This window comes from Nerophis lumbriciformis, linkage group LG16 (genome assembly GCF_033978685.3).
Source record: "Nerophis lumbriciformis linkage group LG16, RoL_Nlum_v2.1, whole genome shotgun sequence".
NCBI classification, from domain to species: domain Eukaryota; kingdom Metazoa; phylum Chordata; class Actinopteri; order Syngnathiformes; family Syngnathidae; genus Nerophis; species Nerophis lumbriciformis.
The window spans coordinates 30,284,159-30,311,746 of record NC_084563.2 but is presented as its reverse complement, the minus strand read 5'-3'; the positions used below and the strand labels follow the sequence as shown (position 1 = coordinate 30,311,746).

The window sequence follows — 27,588 nt, the reverse complement described above, 5'->3', positions numbered from 1 at the left end:
GAGGCGTCATGAAGCCATACTTGCCAACCTTGAGACCTCCGAATTCAGGTGATGGGGGTGGGGGTCGTGGTTGGGGTGGGGGCGTGGTTAAGAGGGGAGGAGTATATTTACAGCTAGAATTCACCAAGCATATATAAGAAATACTTGAATTTCAGTGAATTCTAGCTATATATATATATATATATATTTATTTTATTATATATATATATATATATATATATATATATATATATATATATATATATATATATATATATATATATATATATATATATATATATAAATAAGAGAAATACTTGAATTTCAGTGTTCATTTATTTACACATATACACACACATAACACTCATCTACTCATTGTTGTGTTAAGGGTTGAATTGTCCATCCTTGTTCTATTCTCTGTCACTATTTTTCTAACCATGCTGAACACCCTCTCTGATGATGCATTCTGCTTCGTCTCCTTGTTGTGTGCGCAGTTGTGCACTGCACTCTCTAAAAGCCGTAGATGTTATTGTCACATATGCATGTACAGTAGATGGCAGTATTGTCCTGTTTAAGAGTGTCACAACATTGCTGTTTACGGCAGACGAACTGCTTTACGGTAGACGAAAACGTGACTGCTGCTGTTGTGTGTTGTTGCCGCGCTGGGAGGATGTTAATGAAACTGCCTAACAATAAACCCACATAAGAAACCAATAACTCGCCCTCGATCATTCTACAGTTATAATGTGATTGGGCAGGCACGCTGTTTATATTGTGGGAAAGCGGACGTGAAAACAGGCTGTCGACACGTCACTCAGGTCCGCATGGAGCTGGAGGGGGCGTGGCCTCCAGCTCCGCCTGAATTTCGGGAGATTTTCGGGAGGAAATTTGTCCCGGGAGGTTTTCGGGAGAGGCGCTGAATTTCGGGAGTCTCCCGGAAAATCCGGGAGGGTTGGCAAGTATGTATGAAGCGTTTTGACACATTGCAAAACTGTATTGATACTGTGTCGATACTGTGTCACTAAATACTGACATCTGCTGGACATTAAAAATCCCTACAGGCAACCTATGGACCGACTCAACTGATACAATAATATAAACCAAGTCATTGTATTTCATTTAGGATTATTTCATATCTTCATTTAAATAAAAATATATTTTTATCTTTTTTAGATACAGTCAATAAATAATGTGAACATGTATCTTAACATGGAAATCTAAGAGAACGTGTTGGGAATGAGGATGCTTGTGGACTGGGAATTATCTTATTTTATTTTTTACACATTTTTATTAAAAAAAAAACAGTTTTTCCAACGTATTAAATTTTAGACGATTTCTCTTCTTCGTTATTATTTCTCCGGCTGTAGAAAAGACCCGCTCACAGGGCACCGAGGAGGCGTATCAGTCACGTGACCGAATAGCTCATGCTCGGTCACATGACTTTCTAAAAGCGGTACGCGCACCGACACAAGGTTTTGTTCTATGAGCTTGACGCATGTGTCGATGCATCGATGTTGCCGGACCCATCACGAGTTAATGCTCTTTGTTTCATGCCAGAGTTTAGTGAGGTTTTCATGTCCATAGTTTCATGTTTCATGTCCTAAGTTTATTGCCTTAGCTTCTCGTGTGAACGACACGCTTTCCTTTTGTTTTGGTTTCTGTCATTTCTGCTGTGTAGGATTAATTGATTATTAAATATGTTCCTACCTGCTACCGTTGTCCGGAAAAGTCCGTTTGCATCCCAGGAGAACAATCCTCCCAGTAAGCTGTGAAAACCCCCACGTTATGACAGTTTGCACTTTGCCCGCCTTCTCTGTATCCTGGGATCACACCAACCGTCATGTTAACCACAGGGAAATAAAACTCGAGTTAAACTACTTCTTATACTTCATTAACCCTTCCGAAAGGGAACAGGAAGTCGTTGGCAGAAACATCCGTCATCTGTTGGCTATTACATTGCTGAAAAAGTGAGGCTCTGTGATATTTGATTGACTGTACTGCTAAGAGCGAGAGAAAAAGAAGCCGCTATTGTTGAAATGTGTGTCCTCTTCTACTGATGTTTTCCTCAAAGTGCTTTAGAAATGCTGAAAGAGCATGAGAAAACAGGCTGTGTTGTCTATGAAAGAGCAGGGACAAAACCTTATACAAAACCCAAAACCAGTGAAGTTGTGTAAATGGTAAATAAAAAGAATACAATGATTTGCAAATCCTTTTCAACTTATATTCAATTGAATGGACTGCAAAGACAAGATACTTAATGTTCCAACTGGTAAACTTTGTTATTTTTTGCAAATATTAGCTCATTTGGAATTTGATGCCTGCAACATGTTTCAAAAAAGCTTGGACGCCCCTGCTTATTTCAGCAAGACAATGCCAAACCACATATTATGACAGCGTGGCTTCGTAGTAAAAGAGTGCGGGTACTAGATATATTGTGTAGTTATAATGATATGCTTTTACTTGTAATTGTATTGAATTGTGGACCCCAAGAAGACTAGTGGGTTGTTGTGGCAACCAGCTAATGGGGATCCTTCATAAAAATCAAAATCAAAATCAAAATCAAATCAAAATCAGGGGTGCCCAAACTTTTTGACTCGGGAGCCGCATTGGGTTAAAAAAATTGGGCCGGGCTCCAGGCTATATAATAATAATAATAATAATGATAATAAATTACATTTGTAACACACTTTACATTTGTTAAAATCTCAAAGTGCTACAAAATATAACACTTTTTTTTTTAAATACAAAGTTAGAATATATAATAAAAAATGTAAATAGAAATGAAAAACACTAGATAAAATATTGATAAAATAGAAATAAAAGCATGTGTTTATATATATATATATATATATATATATATATATATATATATATATATATATAAAAGCATGTGTTTGCTTTTATTTCTATATATATAAACACATGCTTTTATTTCTATATATATATATATATATATATATATATATATATATATATATATATATATATATATATATATATATACAACACATGCTTTTATTTCTATTTTATCAATATTTCTGCGCGAAGATGTCACGTCATCGGAGACACCGAGAGTAAAAAGCGGTAGAAAATGGATTAGAAAGGACAGATTATTAAAATATTATTAAATTAATTAATTAAATTATTAAAATAATAATATAAAAAAAAAAAAAATTACATTTCAATTTCAATTTAAAGGACCAGTGGACCCAAGGATCCTGGCGGGAACTTAATTACCGTTTGTGTACCGTAAGCCGACAAGCCTTATGCTCTCTCTGTTTCTCTCTGCGTTTTTCTGCCGTGTTCTGATGTCCTTGGTGTCCTCCCACAGTGAATCTGACGCCTCTCTCTCGCCCCTGGATCATCTGCCTGCCCTACGGACTGCCTTCCTGCCTTGTTCCTCCTCTCGCCCAACACATCACGGTAATACACAACAATTAATTACACACATAGTCAAACACACATACACCCCTCGTGGATTAGTCACATTGATTATTATATATATATATATATATATATATATATATATATATATATATATATATATATATATATATATATATATATTATTTATACATACAATAAATCATAGAGCGTTACTTCCCCCTTGTGTCTGTGTCGTCAACTCCATCCTAGAAACATAACAGATAATTGGGATTTGTTATATATTGTATATATAATATATAAATATAATATAATACATCAGTATATATTATATACTATATATATAATATGTAAATATTATATATACTGTATGTTATATTTTATATTGCTACTATGGTACATTTTTAGTCTACTTTATACCTGCATTATCCTTTCCATCTTTTGTAACTGAGCTACTGTGTGGAACAATTCCTTTTGTGGATTATTAAAGTTTGTCTGAGTCTAAGTCTATTTGCTTGTGCATAAAAAAAAACTGCCCCCAACAGAGAATCGGTTCTCATCGTTTTCTCAAAAGAACCGTTCCAAAGCCTGGATTGGTTGACAAAGGTCACATCTCACTATCCTCCATGAGTCCTTGGAGCAGACGAACGCTTGAGGAAGTGCGTTAACCAGAAACAGGAAGTCCACGCTTGTACTTTAAGAGCCATGAAAGCGAGACGTTTGAGGACAGTCACAAACATGCCCTCCTTCAGACCACATTGGCGTCTTCCAGCTCTGTTGATTTGGATTCTCCAAACGCTCCTTCCTGTTTGCCGTGGAACAGAATCTCCAAGTAAGGACCGACACCGCCGATGATCTGAGACGTGCAAGTCTTACGTTGTTGTCTTCCTGCAGGAATAACGCTGGAGAACACCGTCTTTGTGGCCTTCACGGGCGAAGATATCCACCTTCCCTACCAGCTCCATCTGCCACCTCACTCGGCCAATGAGAGCTTGATATGCTTCGACCCTCTTCACAGGGGGGTTTTCAGACGCGTCTTCACCAGCGCCCACCATGCGCGCACCATCAGCAGCTCAATGCTGGTGCGGGCGCTGCAGACTGGAGAATATCACTGCCAGTATAATGTGGCCAGAGCTTACTGGTTTGTGCGCCTGCGAGGTGAGTACCTAGTGGCCTCTTTTAGCTCCATGTGGGATGTGGAGAGGTTGGTATATTGCCCATTCATTTTCAACGGGGGGAAATTCCTTGTAATTCCGAGTAATCAGGGAATTTTTTAAACATGGTGGCTTGAATGTCCAGGGTGAGTGGAGTGTGTGGATGTTGGAACGGTTCATAATCGGTTGAGAAATGTAACAGTTTGAATTAAGAATGGGTATTCTGGAATTCCTGGAAATTCTGGAAAACCAAGAATTTGTACGGGGGGGAAAAAAAGGAGCATTTGTTGTCCCAACTAAGAGGAATGTTTAGAAGGTGGAATGGTCAAAAACGGTTGAAAAATGTGGACTGTGAAAAGTTTCCAGGAAGAGGTGAAACTAGGGTTTTGGAAAAATGGGAATTCCTGGAATTTTTTTTGAATTTCAAGTAGTTTGAAACCAAATGGTAGTTTGAATGTCCAGGGTGAGTGGAGTGTGTGGATGGTGGACCGGTTCGAATCGGTTGAGAAATGTGGGATATGCAGTAGATTGTATATTTCCTATTCTTTGTCAATGGGGAGGAAAGTACGAAAAATATGGGAATTTTTGGGAAAGGTAAAACATGTTTTGCGTTCAATATATGGGAAGAGTAGTGTGGGTGGATGGTCGGAATCAGGCTTAAAAATGGCGCACAATTTTGAGAATTTGGGGGCATTGTAGAACTACGACTACGTCCATTCATTTGAATGGGAATTTCCTGGAAATGTGGGAATTTGGGGAAAACCGAAAATCTTTGAAAATATTGATACAAGCACTGTTGTCCTAGATGATATGCATGGGTTGGTGTTGGAATTTTTGGAATCGGTTGAAAAATGTTGACGTAGTAACAGTTTGAATTGAGAATGGGTATTTTGGAATCCCTGGAATTTCTGGAAAACCAAGAATTTGTACGGGGAAAAAAAAAAGGAGCATTTGTTGTCGCAACTAAAAGGAATGTTTCGGAGGTGGAACAGTCAAAAACGGTTGAAAAATGTGGACTGTGAAAAGTTTCCAGGAAGAGGTGAAACTAGGGTTTTGGAAAAACGGGAATTCCTGGAATTTTTTTAAAATTTCAAGTAGTTTGAAACCAAATGGTAGTTTGAATGTCCAGGGTGAGTGGAGTGTGTGGATGGTGGACCGGTTCGAATCGGTTGAGAAATGTGGGATATGCAGTAGATTGTATATTTCCTATTCTTTGTCAATGGGGAGGAAAGTACGAAAAATATGGGAATTTTTGGGAAAAGTAAAACATGTTTTGCGTTCGATATATGGGAAGAGTAGTGTGGGTGGATGGTCGGAATCGGGCTTAATAATGGCGCACAATTTTGAGAATTTGGGGCATTGTAGAACTACGACTACGTCCATTAATTTGAATGGGAATTTCCTGGAAATGTGGGAATTTGGGGAAAAACAGAAATCTTTGAAAATATTGATACAAGCACTGTTGTCCTAGATGATATGAATGGGTTGATGTTAGAATTTTTGGAATCGGTTGAAAAATGTTGACGTAGTAACAGATTGAATTGGGAATGGGTATTTTGTAATCTCTGGAATTTCTGGAAAACCGGGAATTTGTACGAAAAAAAAAAAAAGAGCATTTGTTGTTGCAACTAAGAGGAATGTTTCGAAGGTGGAACACTCAAAAACGGTTGATAAATGTGGACTGTGAAAAGTTTCCAGGAAGAGGTGAAACTAGGGTTTTGGAAAAATGGGAATTCCTGGAATTTTTTTAAAATTTCTAGTAGTTTGAAACCAAATGGTAGTTTGAATGTCCAGGGTGAGTGGAGTGTGAGGATGGTGGACCGGTTCGAATCGGTTGAGAAATGTGGGATATGCAGTAGATTGTATATTTCCTATTCTTTGTCAATGGGGAGGAAATTACGAAAAATATGGGAATTTTTGGGAAAGGTAAAACATGTTTTGCGTTCGATATATAGGAAGAGTGGTGTGGGTGGATGGTCGGAATCGGGCTTAAAAATGGCGCACAATTTTGAGAATTTGGGGCATTGTAGAACTACGACTACGTAAATTCATTTGAATGGGAATTTCCTGGAAATGTGGGAATTTGGGGAAAACCAGAAATCTTTGAAAATATTGATACAAGCACTGTTGTCCTAGATGATATGAATGGGTTGGTATTGGAATTTTTGGAATCGGTTGAAAAATGTTGACATAGTAACAGTTTGAATTGAGAATGGGTATTTTGGAATCCCTGGAATTTCTGGAAAACCAAGAATTTGTACGAAAAAAAAAAAAAAGGAGCATTTGTTGTCGCAACTAAGAGGAATGTTTCGAAAGTAGAACGGTCAAAAACGGTTGAAAATGTGGACTGTGAAAAGTTTCCAGGAAGAGGTGAAACTAGGGTTTTGGAAAAACGGGAATTCCTGGAATTTTTTTAAAATTTCAAGTAGTTTGAAACCAAATGGTAGTTTGAATGTCCAGGGTGAGTGGAGTGTGTGGATGGTGGACCGGTTCGAATCGGTTGAGAAATGTGGGATATGCAGTAGATTGTATATTTCCTATTCTTTGTCAATGGGGAGGAAAGTACGAAAAATATGGGAATTTTTGGGAAAAGTAAAACATGTTTTGCGTTCGATATATGGGAAGAGTAGCGTGGGTGGATGGTCGGAATCGGGCTTAATAATGGCGCACAATTTTGAGAATTTGGGGCATTGTAGAACTACGACTACGTCCATTAATTTGAATGGGAATTTCCTGGAAATGTGGGAATTTGGGGAAAAACAGAAATCTTTGAAAATATTGATACAAGCACTGTTGTCCTAGATGATATGAATGGGTTGGTGTTAGAATTTTTGGAATCGGTTGAAAAATGTTGACGTAGTAACAGATTGAATTGGGAATGGGTATTTTGTAATCCCTGGAATTTCTGGAAAACCGGGAATTTGTACGAAAAAAAAAAAAAGAGCATTTGTTGTTGCAACTAAGAGGAATGTTTCGAAGGTGGAACACTCAAAAACGGTTGATAAATGTGGACTGTGAAAAGTTTCCAGGAAGAGGTGAAACTAGGGTTTTGGAAAAATGGGAATTCCTGGAATTTTTTAAAAATTTCTAGTAGTTTGAAACCAAATGGTAGTTTGAATGTCCAGGGTGAGTGGAGTGTGAGGATGGTGGACCGGTTCGAATCGGTTGAGAAATGTGGGATATGCAGTAGATTGTATATTTCCTATTCTTTGTCAATGGGGAGGAAATTACGAAAAATATGGGAATTTTTGGGAAAGGTAAAACATGTTTTGCGTTCGATATATAGGAAGAGTGGTGTGGGTGGATGGTCGGAATCGGGCTTAAAAATGGCGCACAATTTTGAGAATTTGGGGCATTGTACAACTACGACTACGTCCATTCATTTGAATGGGAATTTCCTGGAAATGTGGGAATTTGGGGAAAACCAGAAATCTTTGAAAATATTGATACAAGCACTGTTGTCCTAGATGATATGAATGGGTTGGTATTGGAATTTTTGGAATCGGTTGAAAAATGTTGACATAGTAACAGTTTGAATTGAGAATGGGTATTTTGGAATCCCTGGAATTTCTGGAAAACCAAGAATTTGTACGAAAAAAAAAAAAAAGGAGCATTTGTTGTCGCAACTAAGAGGAATGTTTCGAAAGTAGAACGGTCAAAAACGGTTGAAAATGTGGACTGTGAAAAGTTTCCAGGAAGAGGTGAAACTAGGGTTTTGGAAAAACGGGAATTCCTGGAATTTTTTTAAAATTTCAAGTAGTTTGAAACCAAATGGTAGTTTGAATGTCCAGGGTGAGTGGAGTGTGTGGATGGTGGACCGGTTCGAATCGGTTGAGAAATGTGGGATATGCAGTAGATTGTATATTTCCTATTCTTTGTCAATGGGGAGGAAAGTACGAAAAATATGGGAATTTTTGGGAAAAGTAAAACATGTTTTGCGTTCGATATATGGGAAGAGTAGTGTGGGTGGATGGTCGGAATCGGGCTTAATAATGGCGCACAATTTTGAGAATTTGGGGCATTGTAGAACTACGACTACGTCCATTAATTTGAATGGGAATTTCCTGGAAATGTGGGAATTTGGGGAAAAACAGAAATCTTTGAAAATATTGATACAAGCACTGTTGTCCTAGATGATATGAATGGGTTGGTGTTAGGATTTTTGGAATCGGTTGAAAAATGTTGACGTAGTAACAGATTGAATTGGGAATGGGTATTTTGTAATCCCTGGAATTTCTGGAAAACCGGGAATTTGTACGAAAAAAAAAAAAAGAGCATTTGTTGTTGCAACTAAGAGGAATGTTTCGAAGGTGGAACACTCAAAAACGGTTGATAAATGTGGACTGTGAAAAGTTTCCAGGAAGAGGTGAAACTAGGGTTTTGGAAAAATGGGAATTCTTGGAATTTTTTTAAAATTTCTAGTAGTTTGAAACCAAATGGTAGTTTGAATGTCCAGGGTGAGTGGAGTGTGAGGATGGTGGACCGGTTCGAATCGGTTGAGAAATGTGGGATATGCAGTAGATTGTATATTTCCTATTCTTTGTCAATGGGGAGGAAATTACGAAAAATATGGGAATTTTTGGGAAAGGTAAAACATGTTTTGCGTTCGATATATAGGAAGAGTGGTGTGGGTGGATGGTCGGAATCAGGCTTAAAAATGGCGCACAATTTTGAGAATTTGGGGCATTGTAGAACTACGACTACGTCCATTCATTTGAATGGGAATTTCCTGGAAATGTGGGAATTGGGGAAAACCAGAAATCTTTGAAAATATTGATACAAGCACTGTTGTCCTAGATGATATGAATGGGTTGGTGTTGGAATTTTTTGGAATCGGTTGAAAAATGTTGACATAGTAACAGTTTGAATTGAGAATGGGTATTTTGGAATCCCTGGAATTTCTGGAAAACCAAGAATTTGTACGAAAAAAGAAAAAAAAAAGGAGCATTTGTTGTCGCAACTAAGAGGAATGTTTTGAAAGTAGAACGGTCAAAAACGGTTGAAAATGTGGACTGTGAAAAGTTTCCAGGAAGAGGTGAAACTAGGGTTTTGGAAAAACGGGAATTCCTGGAATTTTTTTTAACTTTCAAGTAGTTTGAAACCAAATGGTAGTTTGAATGTCCAGGGTGAGTGGAGTGTGTGGATGTTGGACCGGTTCGAATCGGTTGAGAAATGTGGGATATGCAGTAGATTGTATATTTCCTATTCTTTGTCAATGGGGAGGAAAGTACGAAAAATATGGGAATTTTTGGGAAAGGTAAAACATGTTTTGCGTTCAATATATGGGAAGAGTGGTGTGGGTGGATGGTCGGAATCGGGCTTAAAAATGGCGCACAATTTTGAGAATTTGGGGCATTGTAGAACTATGACTATGTCCATTCATTTGAATGGGAATTTCCTGGAAATGTGTGAATTTGGGGAAAACCAGAAATCTTTGAAAATATTGATACAAGCACTGTTGTCCTAGATGATATGAATGGGTTGGTGTTGGAATTTTTGGAATCGGTTGAAAAATGTTGACGTAGTAACAGTTTGAATTGAGAATGGGTACCGGTATTTTGGAATCCCTGGAATTTCTGGAAAACCAAGAATTTGTACGGAGAAAAAAAAAAAAAAGGAGCATTTGTTGTCGCAACTAAGAGGAATGTTTTGAAGGTGGAATGGTCAAAAACGGTTGAAAAATGTGGACTGTGAAAAGTTTCCAGGAAGAGGTGAAACTAGGGTTTTGGAAAAACGGGAATTCCTGGATTTTTTTTTAAATTTCAAGTAGTTTGAAACCAAATGGTAGTTTGAATGTCCAGGGTGAGTGGAGTGTGTGGATGGTGGACCGGTTCATATCGGTTGAGAAATGTGGGATATGCAGTACCGTATTTTCCGCACTATAAGGCGCACCGGATTATTAGCCGCACCTTCAATGAATTACATATTTCATAACTTTGTCCACCAATAAGCCGCCCCGGATTATAAGCCGCGCCTACGCTGCGCTAAAGGCAATGTCAAAAAAAACAGTCAGATAGTTCAGTCAAACTTTAATAATATATTGAAAACCAGCGTTCTAACAACTCTGTCCCAAAATGTACGCAAATGTGCAATCACAAACATAGTAAAATTCAAAATGGTGTAGAGCAATAGCAACATAATGTTGCTCGAACGTTAATGTCACAACACACAAAATAAACATAGCGCTCACCTTCTGAAGTTATTCTTCATTCGTAAATCCTTCGAATTCTTCGTCTTCGGTGTCCGAATTGAAAAGTTGCGCAAGCGTGGGATACAAAATGGCCGGTTCCGTCTCGTCGAAGTAATCGGAGTCAGTGTCGCTGTTGTTGTCCAGTAGTTCTGTGAATCCTGCCTTCCGGAAAGCTCGGACCACAGTTGTGACCGAAATATCTGCCCAGGCATTTACGATCCACTGGCAAATGTTGGCGTATGTCGTCCGAGGCTGTCTGCCCGTCTTAGTGAAGGTGTGTTCGCCTTCGGAGCTGTGTGAAAAAAGCCACCCGGCCTCTTCGCGTAAACTTCCCTTAACCACTCGCTCATCTTTTCTTCATCCATCCATCCCTTCGAGTTAGCTTTTATGATGACGCCGGCTGGAAAGGTCTCTTTTGGCAAGGTCTTCCTTTTGAATATCACCATGGGTGGAAGTTAGCATGGCAAGCTAGAACCGCAGTGAAGGATGACTTCTCATTCCCTGTGGTGCGAATATTCACCGTACGTGCTCCCGTTCCACAGTGCGGTTCACAGGAATATCAGTTGCTGTGAAATACGGTAGTAATCCGTGTGCGGATGGAGAGATTGCGTCTTTTTATGAACCGGATCCTTGTCGCTTTGTAGGAGCCATTTTGTGGTCTTTACAGATGTAAACAGGAAATGAAACGTACGGTGATATCCGCGCGTTTTTTCTTCTTCTTCCGGGGGCGGGTGGTTGCTTACAGTAGAAGAAGAAGCGCTTCCTGTTCTATGGGGGCGGGTGCTTTCCTTGGCGGTTGCTTGCGTAGAAGAAGAAGCGCTTCCTGTTCTACCGGGAAAAAAGATGGCGGCTGTTTACCGAAGTTGCGAGATCGAAACTTTATGAAAATGAATCGTAATAAAGCGCACCGGGTTATAAGGCGCACTGTCAGCTTTTGAGAACATTTGTGGTTTTTAGGTGCGCCTTATAGTGCGGAAAATACAGTAGATTGTATATTTCCTATTCATTATCAATGGGGAGGAAAGTAAGAAAAATATGGGAATTTTTGGAAAGGTAAAACATGTTTTGTGTTCAATATATGGGAAGAGTAGTGTGGGTGGATGGTCAGAATTGGGCTTAAAAATGGCGCACAATTTTGAGAATTTGGGGCATTGTAGAACTACGACTACGTCCATTCATTTGAATGGGAATTTCCTGGAAATGTGTGAATTTGGGGAAAACCAGAAATCTTTGAAAATATTGATACAAGCACTGTTGTCCTAGATGATATGAATGGGTTGGTGTTGGAATTTTTGGAATCGGCATTTGTTGTCCCAACTAAGGAATGTTAGAAGGTGGAATGGTTAAAAACGGTTGAAAAATGTGGACTGTGAAAACTTTCCAGGAAGAGGTGAAAATAGGGCTCTGGGAAAACGGGAATTCCTGGAATTTTTTTTTATTTCAAGTAGTTTTAAACCAAATGGTAGTTTGAAGGTCCAGGGTGAGTGGAGTGTGTGGATGTTGGACCGGTTCAAATTGGTTGAGAAATGTGGGATATGGAGAGGTTTGTATTTTGCCCATTCATTTTCAGTGAGAGGAAATTCCTGGTAATTCCGGTTTATCAGTGAAGTGAAGTGAAGTGAATTATATTTATATAGCGCTTTTTCTCTAGTGACTCAAAGCGCTTTACATAGTGAAAGCCAATATCTAAGTTCCATTTAAAGCAGTGTGGGTGGCACTGGGAGCAGGTGGGTAAAGTGTCTTGCCCAAGGACACAACGGCAATAACTAGGATGGCGGAAGCGGGGATCGAGCCTGGAACCCTCAAGTTACTGGCACGGCCGCTCTACCAACCGAGCTATACCGCCCCAAATCAGGAAATTTTAAAAACCGGTAAACATTGTGGCTTGAGCCGAACGTTTTGATACTGGAACGGTTCCGATCGGCGGCGGAATAATAATAAATACGGTATACGATTTTTGGTGTAGAACCTTATATGTGTGAATGTTTGAACATTCAAACAATAATAATAATAAATATATTATTTTCGGTGTAGAATCTTATATGTGTGAATGTTTGGACATTCAAACAATAATAATAATAATAATAATAATAATAATAATAATAATAATAAATAGATTATTTTCAGTGTAGAATATTATGTGTGAATGTTTGGATATTCAAACAATAACAATAATAAAAATAAAAAAATAAAAAAAATAAAAAAATTATTTTTGGTGTAGAATCTTATATGTGTGAAATTTGTGAATTATTGGACATTCACACAATAATAGTAATAACAATAATAATACATAGATTATTGTTTTGGCGTGAATCTTATGTGTGAATGCTTGGACATTCACATAATAATAATAATAATAATAATAATAAATAGATTATTTTTTTGGGGTGTAGAATCTTATTTGTTTGAATGCTTGGACATTCACACAATAATAATAATAATAATAATAAATAGATAATTTTTGGTGTAGAATCTCATATGTGTGAATGTTTGGACATTCACACAATAATAATAATAATAATAATAAATATATTATTTTTGGTGTAGAATCTTATGTGTGAATTTTTGGACATTCACACAATAATAGTAATAACAATAATAATAGTAATAATAATAATAATAATAATAATACATAGATTATTGTTTTGGCGTAAATCTTATGTGTGAATGCTTGGCAGTAATGATAATAATAATAATAATAATAATAATAATTTGCCCGATTGTAGCTGAGAGGCTCCAGCGCCCCCCGCGACCCCGAAGGGAATAAACGGTAGAAAATGGATGGTTGGATGGATAATAATAAATAGATGATTTTTGGGGGGTGTAGAATGTTATATGTTTGAATGCTTGGACATTCACGCAATAATAATAGTGATAATAATAATAATAATAATAATCATCATCATAATAATAATAATCATCATCATAATAATAATAATAATACATCGTTTATTGTTTTGGCGTGAATCTTATGTGTGAATGCTTGGACATTCACACAGTAATAATAATAATAATAATAATAATAATAATAATAGTTATAATAATAATAAATAGATGATTTTATTGGGGTGTAGAATCTTATATGTTTGAATGCTTGGACATTCACACAATTATAATCCATCCATTTTCTACCGCTTGTCCATTTTGGGGTCGCGGGGGGTGCTGGAGCCTATCTCAGCTGCATTCGGGCGGAAGGCGGGGTACACCCTGGACAAGTCGCCACCTCATCGCAGGGCCAACACAGATAGACAGACAACATTCACACTCACATTCATAATAATAATGATAATAATAATAATGATAATAATAAATACATTATTTTTGGTGTAGAATCTTATATGTCTGAATGTTTGGACATTCACACAATAATAATAATAATAATAATAATAATAATGAAGAGTTGACACACAACTATCTGGACTATTTGGTGACAAGTGTACCTAATAGTGTGACATTTCAAGATGTTCATTTTATGCAAATTCCCCTTTCAAGACTTCCCGGATTGTTGAACAAGACGACAAACTTTGCACGTTTTAACCTCAACAAACGATCTGCCAGCGACACGACATCCACACTGGAATGGAACTTCATTGTACTTCAAAAGTACTACGATGTGAAAAGTCCGACTTCTTCACAGCAGCGTCTATTCAGCCACATGCTGCAGAGACACATGTTGTCATTTGTGAAGACACAACTCAAACTGTCATTTCCTCATGATTTCAACTCCACAAAAATGAAACAAGCCAGGTTTCAAATGTAATGGCTCACTTCTGTGACCTTTAAAGAGGAACTGCACTTTTTTGTAATATTGCCTATCTTTCACAATCCTTATGTAAGACAAGAACACATGCTTTTCCTTTTTTTGTGCATTCTAACTGGTAAAATAGGACGAGTAAGAGGTGCATAAAAAAACATCCAAATAACGCCAACAATACTCCATTTACATGTCGTGACCTGAACATTAACAAGCATTAGCTATATTGTTATTACAAGTGCTGACGCAGACTGTCAACTTTGACATCCAACTTAGACCCAGAGATGGCGAGAAAGACACAAAAAGATGCTCGTTAGCGCCACTTTTTTCTTCTACCTGCGTGAGGATTATGATGAATTCATCATCTAAACGGGACAGAAGTCTAGTGCTGAAAGATATAAACATCCCACCAGTTGGCATCCCAGTGAGAGCAGACATCATACAATAAGTGGTTGTTTTATTTGTCAGTAGTCAGGATTATGATTAATTTATCATCCAAACAGGGAACACAAGTCTAGTGCTGAAAGATATAAACATCCCGCCAGTTGTCATCCCAGTGAGAGCAGACATCGTACAGTAAGTGGTTGTTTTATTTGTCAGTAGTCAGGATTATGATGAATTTATCATCCAAACAGGGAACACAAGTCTAGTGCTGAAAGATATAAACATCCCGCCAGTTGGCATCCCAGTGAGAGCAGACTTTGTACAGTAAGTGATTGTTTTATTTGTCAGTAGTCAGGATTATGATGAATTTATCATCCAAACAGGGAACACAAGTCTAGTGCTGAAAGATATAAACATCCCGCCAGTTGTCATCCCAGTGAGAGCAGACATCGTACAGTAAGTGGTTGTTTTATTTGTCAGTAGTCAGGATTATGATGAATTTATCATCCAAACAGGGAACACAAGTCTAGTGCTGAAAGATATAAACATCCCGCCAGTTGGCATCCCAGTGAGAGCAGACTTCGTACAGTAAGTGATTGTTTTATTTGTCAGTAGTCAGGATTATGATGAATTCATCATCCAAACAGGGAACACAAGTCTAGTGCTGAAAGATATAAACATCCCGCCAGTTGGCATCCCAGTGAGAGCAGACATCGTACAGTAAGTGGTTGTTTTATTTGTCAGTAGTCAGGATTATGATGAATTTATCATCCAAACAGGGAACACAAGTCTAGTGCCGAAAGATATAAACATCCCGCCAGTTGGCATCCCAGTGAGAGCAGACTTCGTACAGTAAGTGATTGTTTTATTTGTCAGTCATTTGTGTTTCTTGTTTAGCGTTTAGCAATACTGCTACTTGCTGGCTCCCTTATCACTCAACGTCTAAAACTTGCAGATCATCCTCCTTATATTGGGGATACAAATAGAAGTTTGTGGATCAAAGTATTATTTTTTGTCTTTCATCAAGTCCGCCATTATTAGTAGTCTTGTTGTTGTTGAAGGGAAAAAATAACATTGTGATGCATCTGTAACATTTAAAATGATCAACATATGTAAATATTACATGTTAATATGAATGTTACTAAACTACATGTATACTTACATGTATACCTACTCAGTGGCCTAGTGGTTAGAGTGTCCGCCCTGAAATAGGTTGTGAGTTCAAACCCCGGCCGAGTCATACCAAAGACTATAAAAATAGGAGCCATTACCTCCCAGCTTGGCACTCAGCATCAAGGGTTTGAATTGGGGGTTAAATCACCAAAAATGATTCCCGGGCGTGGCCACCGCTGCTGCCCACTGCTCCCCTCACCTCCCAGGGGGCGAACAAGGGGACGGGTCAAATGCAGAGGACAAATTTCACCACACCTTGTGTGTGTGTGTGACAATCATTGGTACTTTAACTTTAACATGACATATATATTACATGTTATTATGAATGTTACTACATGATATATATACTTACATCATGTATATATTACAAGTTACTATGAATGTTACTACATTACATATATACTTACATCATGTATATATTACATGTTATTATGAATGTTACTAGATACTACATATATACTTACATCATGTATATATTACATGTTATTATGAATGTTACTACATGACATATATACTTACATCAGTGTATATAAAACCTTGATGGAGCGACTAACATTACCACCATTGTTAGCTGACTTTTACTAGCATTTATTTACGATTTAGAATGCATAAAATAAGAAAGCCGTGTGTTCTTGTCCTACATAGGGATTGTGAACGATAGACCAAATTTAAAAAAAAAAAAAGTGCAGTTCCCCTTTAATGGCTTCTGGGGGCAACTGTTAAAAAAACTTAGAAGAATAATTCTTTTTTTTATGTGAACAAAAAATTACTTTATCTGTAAAGCTGTCTTTTAGAGAGGAGCTCTGCTTATAGTTCTCTGGTGATAAAGAGGACAGGACATCAATTAAATTATAGAGAGTCTGTCAGTTCCAAAATATGAAGACCCATTACAGTACATAGACACATCATGTTTCTTTTAATAATGATTTAGAGTGCATGAGAAAACCAAAAACCAACATATCTCTCTTGCTCATTTATTTACATAGTATATGGTGTAACACAGCAGCAACAGAACTAATAGAACTGAAGGTAACGACTAATCTGCTCGCTCAGCATTAATACTGCTTGATAAATTCAAGAGGACCTGGGATGAATGTTGTTATTTCTGACTGATAAATGTTGTGCAATGTTGGATACTCACGTTAAACAATGCCAAAGCACCAAATCATAAAGTTCTCGCATTTGTACGGGAGATTGCATTCATTGTCGCCATCAAGTGTACAATGCAAGTCATTCAGGTCAATGACCTGTAATTATGCTCGGGATGCAGCTATATGCAGCATTTAGGTATATGACCCAATGTAAACAACCTTCCCTAGTCATGGTGCAAAAAAAACCAACACAACCTGCTCACTGAACTTTGTGGATAATATTAATAATGTCCATGCACCATAAAAAAAATTCTAAATGACACCCATCCATTACAAAGCATGATGGGAAAAATGTAAAACACTCTCTCCACACATACCCATGTTTGGCACATTTTAGCTGCTGATTGATTAAAAGGAGGTCGTCAGATAGGAGTCAATTTTTCACATACTCTTAATATCCATTATATTGATATAATATGTACACATATATAAATGGCTAGTGTTGTCCCCATACTAATTTCTTGGTACCAAAATGTATTTCGATACTTTTCGATACTTTTCTAAATAAAGGGGACCACAAAAAATGGCATTATTGTCTTTATTTGACCAAAAAATGTTAGTGCACATTAAACATGTTTATTATTGTCATTTAGTCCTTAAATAAAATAGTGAACATACTAGACAACTTGTCTTTTAGTAGTAAGTAAACAAACAAAGACTCCTAATTAGTCTGCTGACGTATGCAGTAACATATTGTGTCATTTATACACCTATTATTTTGTACACATTATGAGGGACAAACTGTAAAAAAATTATTATTAATATACTTGTTCATTTACTGTTAATATCTGCTTGTTTTCTGTTTTAACATGTTCTATCTACACTTCTGTTAAAATGTAATAATCACTTATTCTTCTCTTCTTTGATACTTGACATTAGTTTTGGATGATACCACACATTTAGGTATGGATCCGATACTAAGTAGTTACAGGATCATACATTGGTCATATTCAAAGTCCTCATGTGTCCAGGGATAATGTGATTTTAATTTTTTTTAAACAAAAAATGTTTTGTGATGCTAAAAAATATCAATGTAATCATAGTAGCATCGACTAGATACACTATTGTACTTGGTATCATTACAGTGGATGTCAGGTGTGGATCCACCCATGCCGTATCCCCCTACGGTGTGTAGTGAAGCATGTTTAGCTATTCCTCGTCCTCCAGTGATAATGTTACTTGGAAGAAACTTTATTTGTCGCCATTGAGACAAGGATTGGTGATTTAGAAGTAGCTTAAACACTGCGGATGGACGTTAGCCTTAGCTAGCTAGCCATGTTTTAAAGCAGCTCTTCCTGAGGGTGTTTCAGTGTTATAACTTCACCTTTATCTTTACTTTTTACGCCGAAATGCGTCCATTCTCCCTTTTCTGTCTACACACTGTGTCTGCTTGTAAGTACTCTGTGTGTGTGCGCTGCCGAACATGCTCCTCTGGCTCGTAAAACCAGCAATGTCCCCACGTGACGTGACGTGACAGTACTTTTTAGAGGCGGTATAATACCAAATATGACTCATTAGTAGACGCTCCGCTCCGCAAGGCGATATTATAATCAATTTGAGAGCCAGGACGGACGACTACAGCAGACAAACTATTGGAATGCGTTTGCTCGATCCTCGATCCTTATCTACAATTTGGCTACCCCTGCATTGGCCTTGGCAGAGTCATGCAGCAAACCCCCCCAGTGAGACCACAGCAGTGAAAGACCCAACCTCAGATAAGCAGAAGAAGATGGATGGATGTACTGAGAACTAATTCTGTTGTACTTTTTAAGTGCGATGACAGTGAAATTGATTAAAAAGAAAAGAAAAGGAAGGAGCAACGTTAGAGGGTTTGGACTAATGACTGGTTTTTCTTCCAGATGAAGGTTACAAAGATGTGCTCACAGTGGACTACACGGACTTTGTAACCGTGGGCTTCTTCAACGCGGTGTTGCTGCTCCTCAGTGTGGTCGGCTCCGTGTATGTCTTCAGAGGAACTTGGGTAAGGCGCTCGCCTGCACGCCGGTTATCAGGCCGGGTATGGCAATGTGACCACGCTGCAGTCGTTTGACACTTTTAACAACAACCAAACTTACGGAAAGTTACTTGATGGATAGCATATACAAATGTGACAATCGTGAACGAATCGAGTATTTTGGAACGGCTCTTTGAAGTGAACGGTGACAACCGATTGGCAGTTTGTTTTTTATGCACACGCAGAAAGAGTTTTAGCAATTAACCACTTGACTGGCAACTGGACTAGAAAATGAATAATAAAATGTCATTTAAAAGTGTTTAAGATATATATTAGGGATGTAAAAAAAAAAGGATTTTCAGATGAACTGCGATTCTTATTTGTAACTAGACTTGATCGATTCAAAAGAATCAAAAATCTGTTTTGTATTATTTAAGTATTTTTTTAATCTGTCCTGTCCAGCCAATCAGACAAATTGTTGGATACTTCTCTTGTTGTCTTATTTGACTTTATTCAGTGTTTGGCAAGAATTTTACTCAACAAAACCAGTTTTTATTTGAAGTAACATAGAAATTGATCAGAGCTGTTTATATATTTTATGGAGGAATGTAGTTCATCAAAGAACTGGCACCCAATGGTATTAAAAAAGTATTGATTTTGAATGGTGAATCAATTCTTAATCGAATCGTTACTACCCCCAAGAATCGAATCGTGTGGTGCCCAAAGATTCCCAGCACTATGTGTATGTGTATATATATATATATATATATATATATATATATATATATATATATATATATATATATATATATATATATATATATATATATATATATATATATATATATATATAAATTCATATGTGCATTTTGACAGAATCAAAATACACTGAGGTCAACAGAGGGGATATACACATGTGTATGTATATATGTATACATATATATACATATATATATATATATATACATATAAAAATGTGTATATGTATATATATATGTATATACATATGTATATATGTATATGTAAATATATATATATATATATGTATATACACATGTGTATATATATACATATATATATGTATATACACATATACACATGTGTATGTATATATGTATACATTTATACATACATATGTGCATATATGTATGTATATGTATATACATATATACACATTTGTATGTATATATGTATACATTTATACATACATATGTGCATATATGTATATATATGTATATACATATATACACATGTGTATGTATATATGTATACATTTATACATACATATGTGTATATATACATATAAGAATGTGAATATGTATATGTATATATACATATAAAAATGTGTATGTATATACATATATATTTATATGTATATACATACCGGGTATATGTGTATATATATATATATATATATATATATATATATATATATATATATATATATATATATATATATATATATATATATATATATATATATATGTCTTAATAAGGTTATCCAAAAAATAGTGCTCGATACCGTAGTAGAGCGCAATATATGTATGTGTGGGAAAAAAAATCACAAGACTACTTCATCTCTACAGGCCTGTTTCATGAGGGGTTTCCTCAATCATCAGGAGATTTTAATGGGAGCATTCACATACCATGGTTTATATAGGGCACAGAGTGGGTGGATACAGGCTGGCGTAGGGGCGTGGTGTTTGGCTCATGTGTTACCTAGGAGGTGTTTCCGTCTGTGGCGGCATGCTGATACAATTTCGCTGCGCTTGTTGAGGGATGACAGGTCTGGACGGTATATAATAAACAGTTTCTCTTTCAAGCATAGGTTGCATCTTTTATTACCACTATTGTAAGGTGTGCTGGATGCAAGAATTTGCCATGTTGTTGAATATTCTACATTATTGTCTTTGAGGTCCCAAATGTGTTTGCTGAGTTCTGTGGTATTCCGCAGGTTTTGGTTCCTGAAAGAAGCCTTGTGATTGTTCCATCTGGTTTTAAACTCTCCCTCGGTTAATCCTACATATGTGTCGGATGTGTTAATGTCCTTGCGTGTTACCTTAGATTGGTAAACAACTGATGTTTGTAAGCACCCCCCGTTGAGAGGGCAATCAGGTTTCTTGCGGCAGTTGCAGCCTTTGTTGGTTTTGGGGTCGCTCTGTCCGGGGGCCGACGGCTCATTTGCAATTGTTTTGTTGTGGTTTGAGATAATTTGTCGTATATTGTTCATACAGCTGTAGCTCAATTTAATGTTGTTCTTGTTGAATACTTTTCTTAGGGTGTTGCCTTTGGGGAAGTGTTTGTCAATCAGACTGAGGAATTTGTGGCCAATGTTAGTTGAGACGTTTTTGCTGTATGGGGGGTTGTACCAGATGATGTTGTTTCGTTTTCTGTTCTTTTTTGGTTGGTTTCCTGGCGTGGGTTCATAGGTGAGGGTGAAATTGTATCCGCTTTCATCAAGGGCTTTTTGGTACGGGGGGGTTGCTTGGTCAAATTCAGCTTTGCTAGATGACAGCATCGATAGCCTTTTATTAATTCCGGTAGGTATTCTTTTCGTGGTGGTGGGTGGGTGGTTGTTGTCATGGTGCACGTATTGGAGTGTTGTGTTGGATTTCGTGAATGGTTGGTAGCTGTTATTTCTCAGGTTGAAAGTGACGTCGAGGAAGTTGACGGTTTGCTTGTTGGCTTCAATCGTGATCCGTAGGCCATTCTCTTTGAAAATTTGGCATATGCGCTTCTTGATATTCTCGCTGCTCCTTGGCGAGGCGCGACACACTGCCAGTCCGTCATCACGGTAAATACCAAGGTTCAGGTTGAGGCTAGCAAGCTGGGAGAGGAGGAAACTCCCAACGAGTTCACACGTTTCTGCTCCGTCATATGTAGGATTAACCGAGGGAGAGTTTAAAACCAGATGGAACAATCACAAGGCTTCTTTCAGGAACCAAAACCTGCGGAATACCACAGAACTCAGCAAACACATTTGGGACCTCAAAGACAATAATGTTGAATATTCAATAACATGGCAAATTCTTGCATCCAGCACACTTTACAATAGTGGTAATAAAAGATGCAACCTATGCTTGAAAGAGAAACTGTTTATTATATACCGTCCAGACCAGTCATCCCTCAACAAGCGCAGCGAAATTGTATCAGCATGCCGCCACAGACGGAAACACCTCCTAGGTAACACATGAGCCAAACACCACGCCCCTACGCCAGCCTGTACCCACCCACTCTGTGCCCTATATAAACCATGGTATGTGAATGCTCCCATTAAAATCTCCTGATGATTGAGGAAACCCCTCATGAAACAGGCATGTAGAGATGAAGTAGTCTTGTGATTTTTTTTCCCACACATACATATATTGCGCTCAACTACGGTATCGAGCACTATTTTTTGGATAACCTTATTAAGACATATATTCCGCTCCAAATTGACATTTGTTGAGCACTGTACGACGATCAGAAATGGAAAAATTTAACATCGACTACGCCACGAAGAACATTCCCATACCCGTGCAGAATGACTACAGGCTAAGGCTCATAGAAAAGACGGAACACTTCCTAAGAAGGATGCGGTGGAAAGCACATTTTTTCCTCCATCCTGAAACAAAAGGAACGCAAAAGAAAACTTACGGATTCAAATCTACCAAGAACCCACCCACAGTTGAGGAACTAAAGGATTTTGAGAACGACATGCTCAAAATGATACAATCAGTCAAATTCAAGCCAGTCCGCAACCCACTCCTCACCAAGCTGAAAAATGACAAGGAGCGCATCAAGAAAGTAAACAACCTCATCATAGCTGCCGATAAAACCACAAACTTCTACAGAATGGACATACCAGAACATAACACCTTACTGGACAGAAGCATCACCAAATCATACAAAAAAGCACAACCCAACACTTTACAGAACATCCACCTGGAAAATAAAAGGATCGTGGCTGAACTGGACATTGAGGACAGGGTGGACGCCACAGCCAACAAGGAAGCCTTCATCACATTGAAGGACCACAAACCCAACTTCGCAAATAACCCAACATGCCGACTAATAAACCCAACTAAATCTGAAATAGGAAAAATCAGCAAAATAATCCTGGACAGAGTCAACACAAAAATCAAGGACAAAACACCACTCAACCAATGGAGAAATACAGCAGCAGTAATCAAATGGTTCAACAACATCCAAGACAAACAACAGCACAACTTTATCTCCTTCGATATCGAAGAATTTTACCCTTCAATCACGCAAGACCTACTGACTCAAGCACTAGACTTCGCCTCAGACTACGACTCAATCACAGGCAACGAAAGAAACATCATCATCCACGCAAAAAACTCCATACTCATCCACAACAGTACACCATGGCAAAAAAAGAACAACTCAACATTTGACGTCACTATGGGAAGTTTTGACGGAGCAGAAACGTGTGAACTCGTTGGGAGTTTCCTCCTCTCCCAGCTTGCTAGCCTCAACCTGAACCTTGGTATTTACCGTGATGTCGGACTGGCAGTGTGTCGCGCCTCGCCAAGGAGCAGCGAGAATACCAAGAAGCGCATATGCCAAATTTTCAAAGAGAACGGCCTACGGATCACGATTGAAGCCAACAAGCAAACCGTCAACTTCCTCGACGTCACTTTCAACCTGAGAAATAACAGCTACCAACCATTCACGAAATCCAACACAACACTCCAATACGTGCACCATGACAGCAACCACCCACCCACCACCACGAAAAGAATACCTACCGGAATTAATAAAAGGCTATCGATGCTGTCATCTAGCAAAGCTGAATTTGACCAAGCAACCCCCCCGTACCAAAAAGCCCTTGATGAAAGCGGATACAATTTCACCCTCACCTATGAACCCACGCCAGGAAACCAACCAAAAAAGAACAGAAAACGAAACAACATCATCTGGTACAACCCCCCATACAGCAAAAACGTCTCAACTAACATTGGCCACAAATTCCTCAGTCTGATTGACAAACACTTCCCCAAAGGCAACACCCTAAGAAAAGTATTCAACAAGAACAACATTAAATTGAGCTACAGCTGTATGAACAATATACGACAAATTATCTCAAACCACAACAAAACAATTGCAAATGAGCCGTCGGCCCCCGGACAGAGCGACCCCAAAACCAACAAAGGCTGCAACTGCCGCAAGAAACCTGATTGCCCTCTCAACGGGGGGTGCTTACAAACATCAGTTGTTTACCAATCTAAGGTAACACGCAAGGACATTAACACATCCGACACATATGTAGGATTAACCGAGGGAGAGTTTAAAACCAGATGGAACAATCACAAGGCTTCTTTCAGGAACCAAAACCTGCGGAATACCACAGAACTCAGCAAACACATTTGGGACCTCAAAGACAATAATGTTGAATATTCAATAACATGGCAAATTCTTGCATCCAGCACACCTTACAATAGTGGTAATATAAGATGCAACCTATGCTTGAAAGAGAAACTGTTTATTATATACCGTCCAGACCTGTCATCCCTCAACAAGCGCAGCGAAATTGTATCAGCATGCCGCCACAGACGGAAACACCTCCTAGGTAACACATGAGCCAAACACCACGCCCCTACGCCAGCCTGTACCCACCCACTCTGTGCCCTATATAAACCATGGTATGTGAATGCTCCCATTAAAATCTCCTGATGATTGAGGAAACCCCTCATGAAACAGGCCTGTAGAGATGAAGTAGTCTTGTGATTTTTTTCCCCACACATACATATATATATATATATATATATATATATATATATATATATATATATATATATATATATATATATATATATATATATATATATATATGTATATACATACATTTGTATATGTAAATATATACATGTATATAAATAAATAAATAAATATATATATATATATATTTTTTTATTATTTTTTTTTTTATTTTTTTTTTCTATTTTTATTTATTTGTTTGGTTCCCTTTTTTAATATATGTAAGTAGTTCTACCGTAAACACATCCTATTGTGAGTTCACATTTTCTTTATATACTAATTCTTTATCACAGTTGTATTTGTACTTTTTACATCCATACATACATATATCTCCCAATTATTTATAGTTTTTTCCCCCTCTATTGTCAAAATGCTCTTTTGGTACAAAGTTTTTTAGGTGAGGGAGAATGTAAAACAGTGAGCATTGTGATATGGCTTTATGGAATGTTTACAACAACAACAACAACAACAACAACACAATTATAGCCAATATTTCAAATGACAGACATTCCTACCAAAGAACTAAAACATTGTAGTAACGAGACAGTTTTTTGGAAAGAGAGCCATGAATCACATCTCTAATATCACACTAGGAGTCAACTGTTGTTTTTATTTTTTCCTCTCCCTTGAAAATGTAGAAGACAAAAGTCCCTGAGTGTGGCAATCAAAGCCCGGGCGGAAAGCAGAAGAAAGAAGTAGGAGTGGCAGAGACGCCTGAGGATGACAACACGGATGTAAAAATAACTTCTTCCACGTCCCTCTATGCTGTAAGTAAGTCCTGACCACCGTGGGTGTGACCACCGTCATGTCATCCTGGTTCTTACTGGGCTCTTTCAGACCCTGGAGCCACGACCTGGGTCTGTCTACGACGTGCTCAATGTGGACTCCCAGGACAGGAAACCTGCGCTCAAGCCAAAGACGGGCCAGAAACCGGTGGGTCTGGGGCACACTCCTGCATGCGTGACCAAGAACGCTGAAATGTATGTCCTTCTGTTCTGTTCAGATGGCACAAAGCCCACAAGCGCAGGACCAAGGCGTGTTCGAGTCCGTCTACGAGAACTTCTGATCCTGGAACCTCACTGATTGTCATCGCAGCCCATGAAACACCTTCAAAATATACATATGACTTTGTGCATGAGTGCAATTTAAATGCGTCTACAATGCAGGCGCAATCACAATAGCCTATACAAGAGGTGTCCAAAGGGCCCCCAGCTAATTTTTTAACATTCTGAAAACACTATTACAGGAAAAAAGGTGAACTGTAACCAGAAAAAGTTGCAATGTTGACTCAGGTAACACAAAGCTTCTTTAAAACTGCCATTGCTCAAAAAAAAAATAATGAATCAAAATCAATGTGGTTATAAATTATTGATCTATTCAAAGCTCCAATTATTTCACATCAAATGTTCTATTTTGAAATATTGTTGGGGAAAATATTGCGTATTTTGTGTTTTTGCCATGTACAAAAACTAAGTTTTATTTGACAAAAGGGCATAAAACAAAAAAAGGTTAAAAAAAAAAGGGGGGGGGGAAAACTGATAATGGACAAATAGATCAGAAGTTGATCTCGAGATTTAAGCGTTGAAAAATGTGTGAGCTTTTCCTTTTAACAATTTTACGAGTCTTTTGGATCCCATTGAATTTTAGTGGGACTTTTTTTTTTTTAATTTTTTTTTTTTAACATTATTTCTAAAAACAAAAATAATGAATTAAAGTCAATGTTCTTATGTATTATTGGCCCATTCAAGGCTCCAATTACTTCACATCAAATATTACACTTTTAATATTTCTTGGGGGAAAATATTGCGTACTTTATGTGTTTGCCGTTAAAAACGAAGTTTTCAATGACAAAAACATCATAAAATAAACAACAAACATATAATCGACGGGTTGATCTGAGGTTGATTTAAGAGATTTAAATGTGAAAAAAATGTATGACCAATTTTTAACACTTTTATGAGTGGGGCCCTTTTTAATTCCTCAATTTTTTGGTGGGATTTTTTTCTTTAAAACTGTTATTGCTTAAAAAATAATAATGAATCAAAATCAATGTGATTATAAATTATTGATCTATTCAAAGCTCCAATTATTTCGCATCAAATATTCTACTTTGAAGAATTTGGGGGGAAAATATTGCATATTTTGTGTGTTTGCCTTATAAAAAACTAAGTTTTCTTTGACAAAAGGGCATAAAACAAACAAAAAAAAACAAGAAAAACCGCCAAACATGAATATAAATCCATTTAATAAAGTCAAACACAAATAAGGAAACAAGAGAAGTATCCCACACTTTTATTTTGTAAAGTAAATCTGTACGATCATCAACAATGTACTTTGTCTTAGTGGCTGGACAGGACAAAAAAAAAAAAAAAAAAAAAATAAAAAAAAAATATATATATATATATATATATATATTTTTTTTTATTTTTTTATTTTTTTATTTTTAATATATATATATATTTTTTTATTTTATTTTTATTTTTTTTCTTCCATCCATCCATCCATTTTCTACCGCTTATTCCCTTTTGGGGTCGCGCTTCTATTTATTTTAATTCATTTGATTCCCTTTTTGGTTAATTTTAATATATGTAAGTAGTTTAAAAAATATATTATATATATATATATATATATATATATATATATATATATATATATATTTATTTTATTTTATTTTTTATTTTTTTGTCCTGTCCAGCCACTCAGAC

At 37.2% G+C, this 27,588-nt stretch overlaps 1 protein-coding gene across 1 annotated transcript; it reads left to right on the top strand.

Moving 5' to 3' along the window:
• The first annotated feature begins 4,046 nt into the window (after window positions 1-4,046).
• On the top strand, window positions 4,047-26,265 carry nfam1 (NFAT activating protein with ITAM motif 1). Its single transcript, XM_061977360.2, has 6 exons — window positions 4,047-4,195; window positions 4,258-4,521; window positions 19,029-19,150; window positions 25,522-25,650; window positions 25,721-25,816; window positions 25,887-26,265. The coding sequence occupies exons 1-6, from the start codon at window positions 4,069-4,071 to the stop codon at window positions 25,947-25,949; spliced, it is 801 nt and encodes a 266-aa protein (XP_061833344.2). The 5' UTR covers window positions 4,047-4,068; the 3' UTR covers window positions 25,950-26,265.
• Window positions 26,266-27,588: the final 1,323 nt, after the last annotated feature.